The sequence below is a fragment of the Enhydra lutris genome, unplaced genomic scaffold (assembly GCF_002288905.1).
Source record: "Enhydra lutris kenyoni isolate GAN:26980312 unplaced genomic scaffold, ASM228890v2 scaffoldscaffold31, whole genome shotgun sequence".
Classification (NCBI taxonomy): domain Eukaryota; kingdom Metazoa; phylum Chordata; class Mammalia; order Carnivora; family Mustelidae; genus Enhydra; species Enhydra lutris.
The window spans coordinates 5,100,012-5,119,874 of NW_019154115.1; the positions used below are offsets into that span (position 1 = coordinate 5,100,012).

At 35.5% G+C, this 19,863-nt stretch overlaps 1 protein-coding gene across 2 annotated transcripts in view; it reads left to right on the plus strand.

Annotated features, from left to right (window-relative positions):
* The window catches only part of LOC111153187 (myosin IXA), a 282,109-nt gene that overhangs the window by 99,259 nt on the left and 162,987 nt on the right, over nucleotides 1–19,863 (plus strand). For both annotated transcript variants that reach the window (XM_022512043.1, XM_022512044.1), the window contains exons 12-13: nucleotides 9,971–10,092; nucleotides 16,532–16,673. In XM_022512043.1, coding sequence (XP_022367751.1) covers nucleotides 9,971–10,092; nucleotides 16,532–16,673 — 264 coding nt within the window. The remainder of the gene's footprint in view (nucleotides 1–9,970; nucleotides 10,093–16,531; nucleotides 16,674–19,863) is intronic.

A 19,863-nucleotide genomic window follows, 5' to 3' on the forward strand; every position in this document is an offset into this window, starting at 1 on the left:
TTAGCTAGACCCTCTGATGGAGCTATTAAAAGATAGGCAATACTATTTGTTATAATATTAGCTAACATTTATGTAGTACTTACTTTTTATTAGGCAGGTGCTATTTTTATTCTAGTTTTACAGATGATACCTAAAGTCAGTATTCAGACCTTAACACTCTGGCTCCATAATTTTTGCTTTTACCCAAAAGCTGGTCTGGGTTTCGTCTACTTGACTCATTCTGGTGTTCTTTTAGCTAGACCATGCTAAACTGGTATTTTTTTTATCTCTTGCAAATGGATATAAATATATGTACTGGAGGATTGGAGAAATGCATTTTGTTGACTGTGTGCTGTGTTTTACAAAGAAAAGGTATTCTCTGACTATTTCTGAAATTATTTTTACCTTTTCTAGAAGTGTTGATTAGACATTGAGAAGCCATAAGAGATACTTTGCCTAAAACATGTATAAAAAATAAAACCTTGCAGTTTATGGAAAATCTGTTCAGAACTACTTGGGGGTTGGGTGATCTTTATTTGCTACCCTGAATATCATAATTTAGGGCATTGTGTTGGAATTATGGATCAGAAGGCCTAGATTATAAGATACACCTTGTTTTTCCTTTCAAATTTCAGTATTCTCTTCTGTAATTTAATGTAGTGGGTATGCTTTTGCTATAATTTATAGAAAGTTTGGAGATGTTACACCTCTTTGCCATCTCATCTATTTTATTCTTCCTTTCTCTCCATTATGTTTTTTCACTTAAAATTGATTTGCTGGGAATAAGAGATTTAAGGCAGTTTAAATATTAACTGTTTTATTTATTTGTATATCAGTGGTACCTAGAATGAGATGGGTTTACAATGAGTATTTGTTAAATTCAACTGAATACAAAATCATTTAAGTAGATAAAACTTTTTGAAAAAGAAGGTAGAAATAGAAAGTTATCAAATATGCTCTGGAGGAAACATCTTGAAAAAATTTTTTATTTTTATTATTTTTTAAAATTAACATAATATATTATTTGTTTCAGGGGTACCAGTATGTGATTCATCAGTCTTATGCAATTCACAGCACTCACCATAGCACATATCCTCCCCAATGTCCATTACCCAGCTACCCCATCCCTCCCACACCCCTTCCACTCTTGCAACCCTCAGTTTGTTTCCTGAGATTAAGAGTCTCTTATGGTTTGTCTCCCTCTCTGGTTTTGTCCCATTTTATTTTTTCCTTTCTCCCATGATTCTCTGCCTTGTTTCTCAAATTGAAAATTTTGAATACTAAAGTAAATTTTGTCCAGAAATGTCCCCATCATTTGCCCTGCAGGATGATAAGTGCCATAGAAGGTTAAAGTAGTGATATAAAGGATGAAGTTGATTAGAACTTCCTACAAGTCTACCAAGATTTCCCGGGTGTGATTCTGGAATATAGTTTTGAATAGAAGATTGAGCTTAACAGATTGTCAATGGGGAGAAAATCTTTTAAACAAAAGTAACAATATCCTTAAAATTGAGAGGCATAAAACAGCATGGTACTTTTGAGGAACTGAAAATAGCATAGCTAAAATACATGATATAAGAATGGAGACAAGGAGGGAAATAAGTTTATGAAATATCCTTGGGTCATATAGTTGTGGGTTTTATATGTCATGCAGAGGAGATTGGAATATTTCTTTTAGAAAATGAAGAGTAATTTGAAATATATTTAGCAGGGTATTTGAACTGTGGAAGGTGGACTGAAGAGAGGGTAAAATACCTGGAGAGAAGGACATAATACATAAGCCAGTTGAAGTAGTGTGAGTGTGTGATTCTGAGTCCTGAATCACAGGTATATGTAAAGATAATGTGGAATAAGAGACAGACCAGAAGAAGTTTCTGTGACTTGATTTAAATAACTGTTGTTATTTATAATACTGCTATCTTTTTTCCTTTACTTGCTCAGAATTATCCTTCAAGTCATTGGCTTATCACTAAATTGAATAACAGTCATGTGTCACACACTGTGCTAGGCCTTGAAGACAGAAAATTTGGAGTACAGGGATCTTATCTGAGATGTTTATTATCTAGTGAGGTTTTTTTTTATTTTGTTTTGTTTTGTGTGGGTTTTTTTTGTTTGTTTGTTTGTTTCTGTCACTTTGGGGCATGTCAGACTAGGAAATTTTGACCAAATTACCTTGTAGAACACCTAAAAAGAATGAACAAAATATATTTGAAGGTACATCTAAATAAGTGAAATTCTGCAGGCCTTATATCTGCAAGAAGGAAACCCAGGGAGAGGAGCCCTGCATTTTTGGACTGCTTTGTTGCTAAAGACATTTCTCTGTTCTGATAGAGAGGTACTGATTCTGAAAGAGCCAGGCATGTGAATCTGAGAGAATGAAGAGGGTTTTCCAGATTCAAGAGCAAGGAAGAACCCGCTGATAATTCCTATAGGCTTTCTGCTTGAGACCTTAAAGGGTTACATCTTAGAAATAAAGATAAACTAGAAATAGATCAGGCATCTTAGGAACTGAAGCCCAGTTTAAAATCTCCTCATTTCCAATGGGGTTAAAAGAGTGTAGAATTCCTGATGTTCTTAGCTACCTGCCAAGAACAAATTCACTGTCCAGTGGAGGAAGAGATCATCCTAGTGCTAAAATTATCTGTATGATTTTTCATATACAGGATCTAGCATTCAGTTTCTTTCTTTCTTTTTAAAGATTTTATTTATTTGTCAGAGCACAAGTAGGGGAGCAGCAGGCAGAGGGAGAAGCAGGCTCCCCACTGAGCAAGGAGCCTGATGCAGGGCTTGATTCCAGGACCCTGAGATCATGACCTGAGCCAAAGGCAGATGCTTAACTGACTGAGCCACCCAAGCATCCCCAGCATTCAGTTTTTTAACTGAGAATTTTTTTTTTTTTAAAGACAAACATGGAGAGAAAACAACAGGAATAAAAATCAAGAGAAGTGAGACAATAGGACTGTACCATAGGAAATGATGTTAACAGAAATGAACTTTAAAATATTAGTGGTTTGAAGAAATTTTTTTGAAAGTAATATTTTTATTAAAGAATTACAAAGAAATTCCAAGCTTAAGAAAATCTAGAACTAAAAGGTAGAGTGAAATTAAGAACACAATGATAGTTTTAAACATTTAGATAGAGCTTAAGAGAGGATTAGTGATTTGGAAGATAGGCCACAAGAAAATACCAGCCTGATGAAAAAAGGAAAATATAAATAGTATAAGAGACATATGGAGCATAGTGAAAATGTCTAACATATGTGTAAGAGAAATTCTGGAAAGATGTATGTGAGAAAAGAGAGAATAGGGTAGATACTATATTTGAAAAGATAATGGTTGAGAATTTTTCCAAAACTTAACACACAAAAGAAAAAGATCCTACATTTGAGAGGCTGTGTGAATTCAAAGCATCTGAAATACAAAGATAGTCATATAGTAAACCAAAGACAGTGAAAAAATCTCAGAAGCATCTGGGAGTTGGAGATGGGCAGTAGGAAGCAGTACCCTTAAGGAAGGAAGCAACCATAATATTGGAACTCGGGCTTTTAGGGCAAGCAGTGAATGACAGAAGACAATTGAATATTTTCCTTAAAACTGAAGTATGTTATTGGGCAGTAGCTAAATTATCCCTACAGCAGCTCAGAGATGTAGGAAAGAATAAAGAGCAGTGAACATTTTAAAGAAAAAAAAAAAAAGGGAGCATTGGTTGTGGTGAATCTAAATGAGTATTAACTAAATTAGGCAAAGATAAAAATATCTTTTGTGGTTTAATGTTTATGTAGAACTAAAATGAATGTTCAGTAGCATTTAAGTCAGGAAGATAGTACATGGAATTTAAGATACTCTAAGATCTTTGTATTAAAGGTTAAGTTCTAGAAGATTTTTTTTCTGTTAGACATTGATAAGTAAAGATACATGTTGTGATTTTAGGATAACCACCAAATAGTAAATGAATATAAAAATTGTCAAGTTAGTACGGGGAACAAGTAAAGTAAAAACTCCAGTAGTTCAAAAGAAACCAAGAAAGAAGCATAAAAGTGTATCAGGAAAGCAGGACAAATAGTAAATAGTAAAGATTGTTGATTTAATCCCACAAAATATCAGTGATTGTGTTAAATATACATGGACTCATTACTCCAAGTAGAAGTGAAATATTGTTAGGCTGGATATAAAACAAAAGTAAATTACTACTTATAAGAAAGATACTTTTTTTCCCCTACCCCCCAGCAACAACCCTCAGTTTGTTTCCTAAGAGTCTCTTGTGGTTTGTCTCCCTCCTGATCCATCTTTTCATTTTTTCCTTCCCTACCCCCCACAGACCCCTGCCCTGCCTCTCAAATTCTTCATATCAGAGAGATCATATGATAATTGTCTTTCTCTGATTGACTTATTTTGCTCAGCAAAATTCCCTTTAGTTCCATCCACGTCATTGCAAATGGCAAGATTTCATTTCTTTTGATGGCTGCATAGTATTCCATTGTGTATATGTGTGTATATATGCACATATATATATATGCCACACCCTCCTACACTATTGGTGGGAATGCAAACTGGTGCAGCCACTGTGGAAAACAGCATGGAGGTTCCTCAGAAAGTCGAAAATAGAGCTACCCTAGGCAATCTCACTACTGGGTATTTACCCTAAAGATACAAATGTAGTGATCTGAAGGTGCATGTGCACCTAAATGTTTATAGCAGCAATGTCCATCAAAAGAAAAGATACTTTAAATATAAGCATATAAAAAAGTTACAAATAAAAGGATGGAAGAAGCTTTAGTAAACCTGAACCAAGAAAGAGCTGGTATAGCTATATTAATATCATTAATAGCATTGCCAGAGATCAAAAAGAATATTCGATAATATGAAAGTGTCAATTCACCAGGAAGTATGCGATTCTAAATTTATAGGTTCCTGATGACAGACTCAAAGTATATAAAACAAAAATAAATAAAACTAAAAGAAACATGTAATTATAGTGGAATATTTTAACACATCTTGCTGACTAGCTAACAGAATAAGCAGACAAAAGAAAAAGTCGGTCCTGGTATAGATTATTTAAAGCACCCAGATGATACAGAACGTGCTTTTGTGGGTGCCCAGTCCTGCCTGCCTTTAGGTTAGAATGCCAGTTTCCTTAGGCCCAAACTTGTATCAAATAAGGATATAGAAGAATTTTTTTGGTGGGTGGATATAAAAGATTTTTACTTATTTATTTAGAAGATTATTTACTTATTTATTTATTTGGCAGAGAGAGAGAGAGAGAGAGAGATCACAAGTAGGCAGAGAGGCAGGCAGGGGGGGGGGGAAGCAGGCTCCCCGCTGAGCAGAGAGCCCAATGCGGGGCTTGATCCCAGGACCCTGAGACCATGACCTGAGCTGAAGGCAGAAGCTCAACCCACTGAGCCACTCAGGTGTCCCTATTTTATTTTTTAAAAGATTTTATTTATTTGTCAGAGTGAGAGAAAGCACACAAACAGGGGGAGCAGCAGGCAGAAGGAGAAACAGGCTCCCTGCTGATCAAGGAGCCTGATGCAGGACTTGATCCCAGGACCCTGGGATCATGATCTGAGCCAATGACAGACCCTTAACTGACTGAACTACCCAGGCGTCCCTAAAAGACAGCAAATACTTATTTGACATACATAGATAACTGCAAATTTACAAAATGTATGAGATTTGTGTGTATACTGGACCATAACACAAGGGTCAAATTTCAAGGATTGAAACGACACATACTTAAATACCATAAAGAAATTATGCCTGAAACCAATGGTCAAAGATAACTGGAAAGAACCTTTATGGGTAAAAATTAATTAATACACTTCTACGTAGTCTAGAGGTTGAAGAAAATACACTGAACTGAATGAACATGTTGCATCTTAAAACTTGTGGGATGTAACCATAGGTGTATTAAGAGGAATATTTTATAGCCGTTAGAAGATTTTAAAATTGAAGAGTAGCAGTGATATATATAAATATCCAGCCGAACAAATTGGAAAAAAAGATCTGCAAACTAAGCCAAAGGAAAGTATAAAGAAGGAAATAATGAAGACAAGAGAGGAAATTAAGTAAGAGTAAAAACAAATATGCCATGGAAGAAGATTAACAAAGCTAAAGTAATGCTTTGAAATGACTAATAAGACCTCTCAAGAAATTCACCCAAGTGAGCAACAAAGAAAGCGATGTAAGTAATCAATTACAGTTATACAGAGGACATCATTGTGGATCCTATTAAAAAGATAATAGTATTCACTAAACAGCTGTATGTTCATAAGTACACTTATGAAATGATATGAAAAAAAAACCTGACATTCCAAAATCTGATTCCTATATCTATTAAAAATATTGAATGTGTAATTAAAAGCCTTTTCATAAAGTATGTTGTAAGCCAAGATGGCTCCATTGGTGAATCTGCCAACATTGAAAGAATTAGTATCAGTTTGACATATATTCTTAATGTGGAATAGAACAAAAGGGGACAATTCATAATGCATTTTAGGGGGCTAAGATAACACTGATACCCAAATCTGTTAAGAATATTATTAGAAGTGGAAATTAAAGTCAATTTACTCATAAGCATAGATTTAAAAAATTTTAAATAAATATTAGCAAACTAAATCTAGCAAGATATGTAAAAGGATAATATATCAGAACCAAGTGGAGTATTTTTCTGGTGTGTGTTAACATTTAATTATCAATTGATTTAATTAATCTATTAACAAAACGGGGAAAAAACTTATGGTGATTGCATAGTATGGAATGCTATGCTTCAGTAGAAGCATTTGATAAAATTACATAACCATTCATGTTAAAAAATCATCAGCAAACTAGGTATAGAAGGGAACTTCCTGCTAAAGGGCATTTATGAAAATCTATAAATAGGGGCGCCTGGGTGGCTCAGTGGGTTAAGGCCTCTGCCTTCGGCTCAGGTCATGATCCCTGAGTCCTGGGATCGAGCCCCGCATCGGGCTCTCTGCTCAGCAGGGAGCCTGCTTCCTCCCCTCTCTCTCTGCCTGCCTCTCTTCCTACTTGTGATCTCTGTCTGTCAAATAAATTAAAAAAAAAAAAAAAAAAGAAAATCTATAAATAATATCATGCTTAATGGAAATAGACTGAATGCTTTCCTCCTGTGACGAAGGCAGGGATTTTTCCTCAGAGTTTTTATTATGAACATAGACATGTGAGGACATCCAGATGGATGGTAAACACAGGAAAAAATTTTTCACTTAGGAGTCATCAGAGAATTAAAATTAAAACCACAGTAAGATATTCCTACGCATTCATGAGAGTGACGAAATGAAAAAAATTGATAATACAAATATTAGAGATACCGTTCATGGGAAAGTCCCATACACGGGTGGTGGTTGCATAAATTGGTGCATGTTTAGCAAGCTGCTTGGCAGTATCTGCTGAGGTTATACATGTGTAGTTTACAAGCCTGTGTTTTCACTTTCAAAATGCATATAAAAGCAGACTAAAAGTTGTGTGCTCAAATGTAAATAGTGGCATTTTTAATGGCTAAAAATTAGAAATAACCATCCTGTAACATTGCAGTGGTTGAATAATTTGCATCTAAATACACAGCATGGGTTTTCAAAATACTGTTCTCCTGTTCCTGTTGGTAGCATCACCTAGGAACTTGTTAGAAATGCAAATATTGGGCCCCACTCTGTACCTACTTAATCAGAAATTCTGGGCCTGGGGCCCAGTGGTCTGTGTTTTATTAAGTCCTTTATGTGATTCTGTTGAATCTGTTGAACAGATTCTGTGAGTCTGTTGAAGTTTGAGATCTAATGCTCTTTCATAGATTTGGCATACTTTTTCTGTAAAGGACCGGACAAAGAAGTCTTTTAAGACTTTTGGGCAATATAGTTTCAATGCTGCTATTACATTGAGAAAGCAGTCATAGATAAAGCATAAATGAGTGAATATGATGTTCTACAACCCCTGCCCTACAACAATTAAAAGGGATGCTAAGCAAAGTAAGTCGGTCAGAGAAAGACAAATGCCGTGTGATTTCACTTATATGTAGAATTTAAGAAACAAAACTGAAGAACATAGGGGTAAGGAAGGAAAAATGGAGGAAGTTGAAAATGAGAGGGAGGCACACCATAGGAGATGCTTAATTTTAGGAAACAAACTGAGGTTTGCTGGAGGGGAGGGGAGTGCAGGGATGGGGCAACTGGGTCACGGGCATTAGGGAGGGCACTTGAATGTAACGAGCACTGGGTGTTCTATGCAACTGATGAATCACTGAATTCCACCTCTAGAGTATTACTACATTACATATGAGCTAAATTGAATTTAAATAAAGGATTAAAAAAATAGATGAACTTTAGATGCATTCTATAACCTGCATATGTCTCTGAAACTAATGTTGAGTTAAAAAAATGGCAGAAAAGAACATATGTTGTATGGCTCTGTTTATATTAGATTTATAAACAGATGAATCTCACTGGTGTTATTAGACGTTAGGATAATAGTTAATTTTGGCAAGGGTGTGTGAATTGTAATTGAGAAGGGGAAATGAGGGAAGGATTTTGGACTGCTGTATTAACATCTATAAGAATCCATATGCTTGTTAACCATGCTACAGATAGAAGAAACAGGACATGACGATTCACAGACCTGTACCCCTGAGGCAAATAATACATTATATGTTAGTAAAAAAAAAAAATAAATAAAAATAAAAAAAAAAAGAAACAGGACAAAAAAAGTTCTTACTACTGCACGGGGTGACCTTTATATAGCAATTATTTTCTTGTGAATTTACTAATTAAAAGGAAAGAATTAATCATTTACCTTTCCTAAATTTGCCTGTCATCCTTGCACAGGTGCCATGCTAATTAATCTTCCAGTTTTAATATATGTGCTCCTGAAGTGAGCACTTTTCCTGGTTAGAGTAACTACAGTTTATATTACACCAGTCTTATTTACAGAATGATAGTAATAATAATAATACCCAAAGAATGATAAAAATCACAAAATCACTAATTTGCAAAACCCCACCATATTTGTAGAGAATTGCATGAAAATTATCAGTGCATTCTAAAGACATCAGCCGACTGGGGTATTTACTTGGTGCCTATAAATACTCTGGCAATGTAGAAACATCTTTTTTAGATTGTCAGGGGCCTTGTTTTGAAAAACAGTTTAAAAGCATCACAAGGATAAATATAAGATTATTTCTCAGTACACAGAAAAATAAACAACTGTAATAGGGGCTTAATAGTTGTTGAATAGTTGTTCAATGCCTTAGCTTTCACTTTTTAAAATCTTGGATTTGAAACTTTTTTTTAAAACATATTCTAAGGGTTCCCCCCCCACCAAGTGTTTTATTTTACCAAACGCAGTATGTATGAATTCCATATTCCAATTTCAGTGATCACTGGAGATGATGGCTTTTACTTTTCCCAGATACTGTTTCATTAAATTCGTTATTGATAATCCAACAAATACTCAGTCCTTTTTGATGGTTTAGGGTCATGTTGGAGAAGTTAGGCTTCTTCATTTTATATTTTTCTTTAGTGCAGTTCCTCAGATAGTGTGGCTAAAACAAATCCAGCCCTCAATTTTCACCTGGGTGGCATACAAATAGCATGGTAACAAAAAAATTTGATTGTATGTACTTTTATTTTTTTTATTTTTTTTATTTTTTTAAGTTTTATTTTTTTAAAACATATAATATCTTTTTATCCCCAGGGGTACAGGTCTGTGAATCGCCAGGTTTACACACTTCACAGCACTCACCATAGCACATACCCTCCCCAATGTCCATAATCCCACAGATTGTATGTACTTTTTGATGAAAATAGACGTATACTGTATTAAGGTTTTATATAACCGAAATTATGCATTCTTCCATTGTGTAGATTAATGACCTAAAGGGGAAAAGTTTTGTTCTTTTAAGCCTGGCAAAAGCTTTTCAGTCTTTATTATCATATACCTATTATTTTCTGCATGATGTATAAATTGTGAATTTATTTCCTAGGAGGAGTATAGAACTGAAGGTATCAGCTGGCACAATATAGATTATATTGATAATACCTGTTGTATAAATCTTATTAGCAAGAAGCCAACAGGTCTGCTCCATCTTTTGGATGAAGAAAGCAAGTGAGTATGATTCTTTCAGCAAGTACCTTTCAGTCAAAAGTGTGGTTCTTTTCATTTGGGCTTTTCATGTCCTTTTAATTTTCTTCTTACATACTCAAATAAGGAGTCAAAGTTTCCCTTGTGTATATTTTATTGTGTGTATATGTTTCTAGGAAAATTGGGTGAACCTTAATATTGAATTTTTACTTGAGTTTTTCCAGATTCTTCTACAGAGTTACTTTGATGTTAAATTTGTTGGCATATTTTATATTGTTGCATGTTCCTCTCTTTTTGAATTGAGTTTTATATGAGATGTGTTTGTAGTTTTCATGTTTAGCAGAAAAGAGTATCATGTTAGATTAGTGATGTCTGCCACAGTTGTGCAGGTGGAAAGTAGCAACACATGCCAAGTATTTGACATCCTTTGTTAGCACTGTGTAGTATACCAAACATGTATGTAAGCTTTAGAAGTGAGACGTCATAGAGCATCCTCTACAGTGTTTCTAGTGCTCTGTAAAGTACTATTTATAGTTAAATTATCCTATAAGATGGCAAGTCTAGAACTGGAGAAACTGAAGTGATGGAGAGTGAGTTTTCTGTCACTCTTTAGTAAAATATTAAGTAACTGAATTAGATTGATTTCTAACTATAAATATTATATGCATTGAAGTAAGATAGAAAATATTGGGGATTCACTATCATAGGTGGGATGACCATACATCACCAGTTTTGAATGGGACAGTCTAAAGTTTGTGTCTGTGGTCGAGTTTAGTTATTAACGATACCTACTTTTATTCCCCGATATTCTGGTTTGTATGGTAAGTTGTGTGTCACCCTATTAATATGCCATAGGCATATAGAAATTGCTACCTAAAAATATAAAATAATATGGTAGAATGCAAAATATATTGAAAAGGAGAATGCTAACAGTTACATCTACTGACTCTATCACCAGTCTATTTCCATTAATCTAAATGAATTAAAGTGCAATTAACACAAAAATATTTTATGTACTAAGTTGTGTAAAAGTTTTTTTATATTGCTCTGTATGCCCCAACACATGTATTATCCTTTATAAAATAGTAAGGTTAGTGGCTCTTAACTAGTTACATAGCTTAAATCTGGTGTATTTTATTTTGGAAAGCTTCGTAGATGATTTTGATACTCAGTGTTGAGAACTATTATGGTTGGTGTCAAAATATTGAGTAGTTCTGTTTCTTTGATGGTTTAGGGTCATGTTGGAGAAGTTGGAGAAGGTAGGCTTCTCCAATATGTATCATGTATTTTATGATAACAAAAAGAACAAAGTTTAAGCAAGTTTAAGTAAAGATCATATAGGTAATAAGTGATGGATTTGAGATTCAGATACTCCAGGCATTTCTGACTAATTAGCTTGTGCTTTGAAGTATTGTCCTATAATGTTTCTCTGTAATAGGCTATAGAGTCAGAAGTTCAGGGTTGCATTCCATCTCTATTAGCTACCTTTAGCCAATCTCTGAATATTTTTCGTTCTTAGTTTTTTGCATGTAAAAAGGAAATGATTATGAAAAATGATAATTCTGTTTGTTATATATCTTAAGGTGGTTGTGAGCAACAATTGAGATAGTGAAGTATATAATTAAAACATGAATAGAGGAAAGGGTTCTTATCTGGCCTGTCATTCCTTATATGTAAAATATTTTGAATTCACATCTTACTATACAAAGACTGTATTTCCTTGGTTATTTGCTACCTCACATAATAAATATTGCCCAATAAGAGAATATCAACTTTGTCATTACCCAGAAGTTCTTGTGGGGAAGCCATGTGGCCAGAAATTACAGTGAGACAGCTTTTGGGCTCAGTGTAAGAAAGAACTTTCTTTTCTTTTTTTTTTTTTTTAAGATTTTATTTATTTATTTGAAACAGAGAGAGATCACAAGTATGCAGAGAGGCAGGCATAGAGAGAGAGAGGAGAAAGCAGGCTCCCCGCTGAGCAGAGAGCCCGATGTGGGCCTCGATCCCAGGACCCTGAGATCATGACCTGAGCTGAAGGCAGAGGCTTAACCCACTGAGCCACCCAGGCGCCCAAGAAAGAACTTTCTAATCATTAGAGCTGATTAGCAGCTATTTTATAAGGTAATAAAATTTCCTATTATAAACCTTCCTACACTGTTGGTAGGAATGCAAGCTGGTGCAACCACTCTGGAAAACAGCATGGAGTTCCTCAAAAAGTTGAAAATAGCGCTACCCTATGACCCAGCAATTGCACTACTGGATATTTACCCTAAAGATACAAACGTAGTGATCCAAAGGGGCACGTGCACCCGAATGTTTATAGCAGCAATGTCCACAATAGCCAAACTATGGAAAGAACCTAGATGTCCATCAACAGAAGAATGATAAAGAAGATGTGGTATACACACACACACACACACACACACACTAGAATACTATGCAGCCATCAAAAGAAATGAAATCTTGCCATTTGCGACAACATGGATGGAACTAGAGGGTATTATGCTGAGCTAAATAAGTCAATCAGGGAGACAATTATCATATGATCTCCCTGATATGAGGAAGTAGAGAGGCAACATGGGGGGCTTAGGGGGTAGGAAAGGAATAAATGAAACAAGATGGGATTGGGAGGGAGACAGACCATAAGAGACTCTTAATCTCACAAACATACTGAGGGTTGCTGGGGGGAGGGGGTTCAGGAGAGGGTGGTGGGGTTATGGACATTGGGGAGGGTATGTGCTATGGTGAGTGCTATGAGGTGTGTAAACCTGGTGATTCACAGACCTGTACCCCTGGGGATAAAAATACATTATATGTTTATAAAAAAGTAGAAAATAAAAAAAATATATAGATGAGGAAGCCCAGGTGTGGGAAGGTTAAGCAATGTATCAATATTATAAAGATAATAAATGGCAGAGTTAGAATTAAAAAAAAAATTCCTATTATAGTAATTCTTTTGCATCATTTGTCAGGGTATTGTTGGTAGGAGACTAAACTGAATAACCATTTTTTAAAAGATTTTAATTATTTATTTATTTGAGAGAGAGCGCAAGCATGAGTGGTGGGGAGGGACAGAGAGAAAGGGAGATGCAGACTCCCTGGTGAACAGGGAGCCCTATGTGGGGCTTGATCCCAGGACTCTGGGATCACAACCTGAGTGCCAGGCAGACACTTAACTGTCTGAGACACCCAGGTACTCCTGGACTGAGTAACTTCTTAATTGTCCCTTCAATTATGCTTTTATATTCAGTCTTATATATTCTATATATTCTTCTATATTCTATATGAAGACTTTTTATAAATTCTATTATTATTTTCTTCACTTTATGTGTCAGTCCTGTTGTTTTTACCTCCTCTGGTAAATGGACCACTTTGCTCTATGCTTTAACATCCCAGAAGATACAAAGGCATGAAATGTTTTCTCTCTGCCAAAGTTGGACAGAAAATAAATTAGTCACATTTAGGAAGAGCTATTTTGGGAACCACTTAGACTAGTTTTCCTCTAACAACTGTTTTTTTTCTATAGGGAATATATAACATGAAATATATCCTTAGCAGCATTCCTATGTCATTCAGTGCTTTAGGTGCATGGGTTTGAGATCAGAAGTCTTGTTTAATCTTGTCTCTATTATCTCTTGGCTTTGGGCAAGTTTGACCTTGGGCAAGTTATTTAAGCTTGATTGTAAAGGATGTAGCATGAAATTTAGGAAGGAGTAGAATAAGCAAAGTTAGGTATGAGCAGGATGTCAGGAGTGTTACCAGTCTTTCCTTCAGTATTCAAAGTATGATCTCTTAATGTGAGTACTGGCAGCACCTTGAAGCTTCTTAGAAATGCAGAATCTCGGACTTCTACCCCAGTCTTCTTTTAACAAAATGAAGTTAAGACCAGAGCATTCATTTAGGACAGCATTTTGTTAGTCTTGTCTGGTCCTAAGAAATACCTGAGTAACGTGGAGATAGTACTGATCATCACCCTAGCATCACTTCAGTAGAATCACAGGAATGGGGTCTAGGTACTGGTATTTTTTTTTTTATAAGTTTTTTTTTTTTTTTAATTGACAGAAATCACAAGTAGGCAGAGAGGCAGGCAGAGAGAGAGGGGGAAGCAAGCTCCCTGCTGAGCAGAGAGCCCAACATGGGGCTCAATCCCAGGACCCTGGGATCATGACCTGAGCCGAAGGCAGAAGCTTAACCCACTGAGCCACCCAGGCGCCCCTAGGTATTGGTATTTTTGAAAGCTAAAGAAACACAGAAAGAAGCATGGAAACACTAATCTAAGACTATCCTGGCAGATACCCTTTGGGGAACACTAGATGGAAAAGCTCTGAAGTGCACAATAATTTCTCTGTTCCAAGCTCTTATGCTTGATATTGTAGTGTGTATCCACAAGAGTTTGTTGAATATAGGACATATGGAGAGCTTTTCTTTCCATTTTCCCTTGTTTGGAATAAAAACTGTTCTCATATATGTCTTCCTTTGAAAATCTCTTTTCTCCATTTGAAAGTAAGAGAAAAATAAATCACAAGCTCTTCGATTACTCAGAAGAATACTTAGGGACAATGAAATGAGTATCCTTCCTGAAGAAAAGTGTCCTGCTGTGAAGTGGTGAGGCATAAGTTTGCAGAGGTTGAGTTGGGTCTAGGCTTAGGAGCTTGGATTTGGTCACTTTGCCTTGGTGAACCATAAATTTTCCTGAGTAGGGGAGGCACATGATTAAAGCAGTATTATAGGAAAATTTTGATATTTTGATTTGGTGACTTGAAACAAGGTAAGATTAGAGTACTGAGACTACTGTGGAGGCTGTTGCTGTACTCTCTGTTTCCAATTGCAAGAGTTACAGTCCATTCTAGAATGGCTTTAGAGTTCTGGAATGGACAGAGAGAGCTGGATGGTGATGATGTTTTGAGGAAGGGATAGTATTTGAATGCAAAAGCAGACCTAGTTGAATAGGAAGTTGAATAGGAAGATGGCAATATTGGCAATGTTATAAAGTAGGTAACATTTATGTCCTCCCTATAAGGATGCCAGCTAGTGTTAGATGTTTTTACTAGTGTTATTTAATTCTGTTAACACTGCAATACCTCATTGTACTCATTTATGGAAAACTAGTTCTTAAAGCTTGCTGTAGGTCACATATAGAACTGGTAATCTGAACTATGACTCTCTGACACCAAAGGCCATTCTCCTTCCTGATCCTAATACATAAAACACAATTATTTTTGTTGTGATTTTGGAATCATTTCTACATATCAGATTTTGTATTCAGCATCTTTGCAACCTCATGTCACATTATCTCATTATCTCATTATTTCAACTCTGATTAAGTGAAACTATTTTCTAAAAGATACTTGCTTTCTCCTTTTTCCATCAGTGATATTTCCTCTATTTGAAACTCCTACCCAGCCTTTAACATTTAGTTCATAATTGCCTCCTATATCTTCTTTGAATCTTTCCATTATTCCCAACCACTAGTGGTTTTTTTCTTTTTGGAACTTTTCTTTACAAAAATATTTATTATTAGAGAGATTGAGAGAGAGGAGGAGGAGGAGAAGAGACAGAGGGACAAGCAGACTGCACTGAGCGCAGAGCTGACGTGAGGCTCAATCCCAGAACCCTGAGATCATGACCCGAGCTGAAGCCAAGGGTTGGATTTTTTAAAGATTTTATTTATTTATTTGAGTGAGGGAGACAGAGATAGTGACAGAGAGCATGAATGGGGAGGAGAGGGTGAAGCAGGCTCCACATTGAACAGGGAGCCCAAGGAGGGTCTCGATCCCAGGCCCCTGGGATCATGACCTGAGCGGAAGGCAGATGCTTAACCCAATTGAGCCATCCAGGTGGCCCCTAAACTTTTATATTCCTGTATTTGCTATCATGTAATTATTTCTTAATGGGATCATTTGAGTTATCTCTAGATATGAAATACTCATCAATGGGTATAAACCATTGAGACATATTTGAAATAATAATAGATATAAAATTATGTAGTTACTGGTACAGGAGAGAAAATTGCTACTTAATTTATGTTTGAAGAAACAGGAAAACAGAAAATGACTATGGATTTAAGACCTGTCCAAATTGAGAGATCATTTTCTGTTTGGAAGTTCTTGGCCCCAAACAAAGTATCACTTGAGTTTTATTATCCTGTTGGTTTTACAGAAGTGCCACAGGGTGTGACCTGAGCTAAATACCTGCAGACCCGAGTTCCTTTCATAGTTCTGCTGCTCGGAGAATATGAGTTTGGGCAAATTGGGACTTTTGATCCCTCATCTGTAGAACACCAGTCCTTCTTATACTCCCTTTTCAGCTTGTTAAGAGAATCAGATTAGATGGTATAAGTGAAAACTCATTGTAATTTGCTATAAATGTGTTAGATGGCAGTGTAATTTTAATGTATTAAAAAAAGAGACTGTATTAACAACTGCATTTTTCTTTAGTGTTTTGTTTTTTGTTTTTAATGCAGCTTTCCACAGGCCACAAATCAAACATTGCTAGATAAATTTAAGCATCAGCATGAAGAGAATTCTTACATTGAGTTTCCAGCCGTGATGGAGCCTGCTTTCATCATAAAGCATTACGCTGGGAAAGTGAAGTATGGGGTCAAGGTCAGTAAATTTCTCATTGATGTGCCTTAGGGGTGAAAGTGTTCTCTACTATATCATCATCCCAGTCACACTGCCTTCTGTGCAGTTTATGGAGGCTCTTGATCAGTAACAGTTGGAGACGGAGACATTTTATAAAGGTACTGCTAACATTCAGATTCTACCTTGCAACATATTACAGTCTTATGTGATATTGGTGTTGGTTTCCTCCTACAGATAAGCTCAGGATCAGTCCCAGTCCCTTCTAATCATTTTTTTTTTTTTAAAATCTGAAGAATAGAGATAATATATCTTGAACCAAGTATTTCATTATGTAGTTTTACTTTTTCTCTTCTCATCCATGAGACTTAACAGAGGCTTCATGTCTTTATGCACCATTAGGTATTTGTGAGCTTGCACTCCTAATGAATATATTGAAGCTTTTAACTCTTGTGGAGGAGAATCTTCAGAATTGTGGCCATTTCTTTTTTGTAATTAGTGAGCCGGTTACCCTTCAACCGCTTGATATTTAAGATTGTCATTTGGTAGTTTCCCAGGCAAGGCAGTGATGGTATGGAGCGTAGTAGAGCAATATATTTTCTCTTGGGTATTGAGGTGAAAGTCACAATTAAAAGCACTCTTTCATTTGTCACTGATTGACTTTGTATGTTAAATACAGACTATGTGTCAGACCCTGTGCTTGGTGTTTGGGACGATGTAGTGATGAACCAGGCAGACATGTTCTTGGCTCAGTATATACATATATGTGTGTGTGTTTGTGTGTGTGTGTGTGTGTGTGTGTGTGTGTGTGTAATATAGATAAATGGGATATTGCCATAAATAAATGAACAAGTCCTAGGAAAGAAAGTAGTGAAATAGTGGAATTAGAATTTGGAGATCCATGAATACCTCTCTGAGAACTTAAGTTTTGAGGGTTAACCTGAAGCAAGTGTTACCTTGGTGAGGAGCTGGGATGATGAATATTCCAGGCCATGAGATACAGAATAAATATGTTAAAATAATTGAAAACAGGCCAGTGTTACTAGATTATGGTGAGCAAGGGAAGTAGTGGCATGAAACAAATTTAGAGAATGAATAGCAAATTAATTCTTCATGGCTTTTAGACCAAGTTAAAGGAGTCTGGTTTTTATTGAAATTATTATGGGGAACCACGAAAAGATTTTAAACAGGCTGTGATTTGTGTTTTTAAGAGATTGCTTTGATTGCTTTGAGGAGAAGGAATAGCAGAGGATGAGAGTAGAAGCTGGCAGATAAATTAGGAGCTTTTTAAAATAGTTGAGGTGAAATGTTAAGGTAAACTGAACCACGGGTGGCGGTATAGATGGAGGAGATGTAGATGATTATGAGATATATTTTGGAGGTATAATTGGTAGAAGCTGATTGATGTATCCTAGCTAAGTGACTTCTGGCTATAGCTGATGGGTGAATTTGAGGTGTTATTTCTGAGATGGAAGAGACAGAAAGGAACAGATTTTAGAACAAACATTAAGAATAACAGAGTGGAATGATAGTTCCCAGGGGCTGTGGGATGGGAGAATTGAGGAAATGTTGGGCAAAGGATACAAACTTGCAGTTAGAAGATGAGTAAATTCTGGAGATCTAATGCACAGCATTGCGATTATAACAACATTGTGATAATAGCATTGTCTTCAGAGTTCTTAAGAGAACAGATTTTAGGTGTTCTTACCACAGAAAAGGAATGATAGTTATATGACCTGATGGAGGTGTTAGCTAATACTATAGAGGTAGTCCTATTGCAGTATATAAATGTATCAAATCAGCACATTATACACCTTATTCATTACATGTTAGTTATATCTCAATTTTTTTAAAAAAAGATTTTGAAAATGTAGTTTAAAACAAAAACAAGAAAACTTGAGCTATGAAGTCATACAATGAGGTGCATAAATCCTAAGTGTACAGATTTCTGTCATGCCCCTTCCTAGCTCATTCTCCCTGACACAGAGGTAACCACTACCCTCATTTTTTATCCTTAGTTTTACTTGTTATTACATTTCAGGTAAATGGAATCATACAGTATATACACTTGTGCCTGTGATTAATCATCCTTAGAAAGGTTGAAAGTAAAAGAATGGAAAAAATATATATAGAGAAAAAGTATATATAGAAAGTAAAAGGATGAAAAAAATTATATCACCCAAACCCTAAGTAAAAGAAATTATTAGCAGACAAGGTAGATTTTACAGCAAGAAGTATTAATAAAGTTAAAGATGCACATTTCATAAAAATAAAAGGAGCCAGTTTGATAGGAAGACACAACATCAAAAGTTGTATGTACTTACTGATTGGATTCATTATACAAAAACCAAAGGGAGAATAAAAGAAGAACTGGAAAAATCCATCTAATTGTAAATTTTAATATATATCTCTTTAGTAGCTAACAGAATAAGATGCAAAATGAGTAAAAACTAAAAAATTGAATAGCATTATTAAAAACTGACCTACTTGGCATATCATAAGGATAGCTAGACAGTCTTTGAATGTTTAAACACAACTCTTCTATGTAACCCATGAGTCAAAAAAGAAATCACAATCACAATGCTAATTTTATTATTTATTTATACTTAAAGATTATATTTATTTATTTATTTGAGAGAGAGAGAGAGGGACAGATAGAGAGACAGACAGAGATAGCAAGAGTGAACAGCAGCAGGGAAGAGCAGAGAAGCAGGCTCCCCACTGGGCAGGAGCCCTACATGGGGCTTGATCTCATGACCTGAGCTGAAGGCAGACACTTAACCATTTGAGTCATCTATGTGTTCCTATAGTGCTGATTTAAAACTGAGCATTAATAAAAATGCAACATACTAAAATTTGCAGAATCTGTAGCAATTGGTAGGATGCATTTAAAGCAATGATTTATAATTTTAAATGCATGCATTAGGAAGAATGGTTGAAAGTAATTATCTAAGCTTCCATTTCAAGAGACTGAAAAAAGAACAGCGGATTAACCCCCCTTCAAATTAGAGGGAAATAATAAAGGGAAGACTAGAAATTAATGCAATAGAAAACAGACATGCAGTAGAGAAATTAACAAAGCCAAATATTTGTTCCTTGAAAAGGTAACAGAAAATGATAAAAGGTAATAGAATAAAATAAAATGAAAAAAAGTAATAGAAAATAATCTATAATAGGAAAAAAGATTTTAAAAATAGATGCCAGAAAAGAAAAA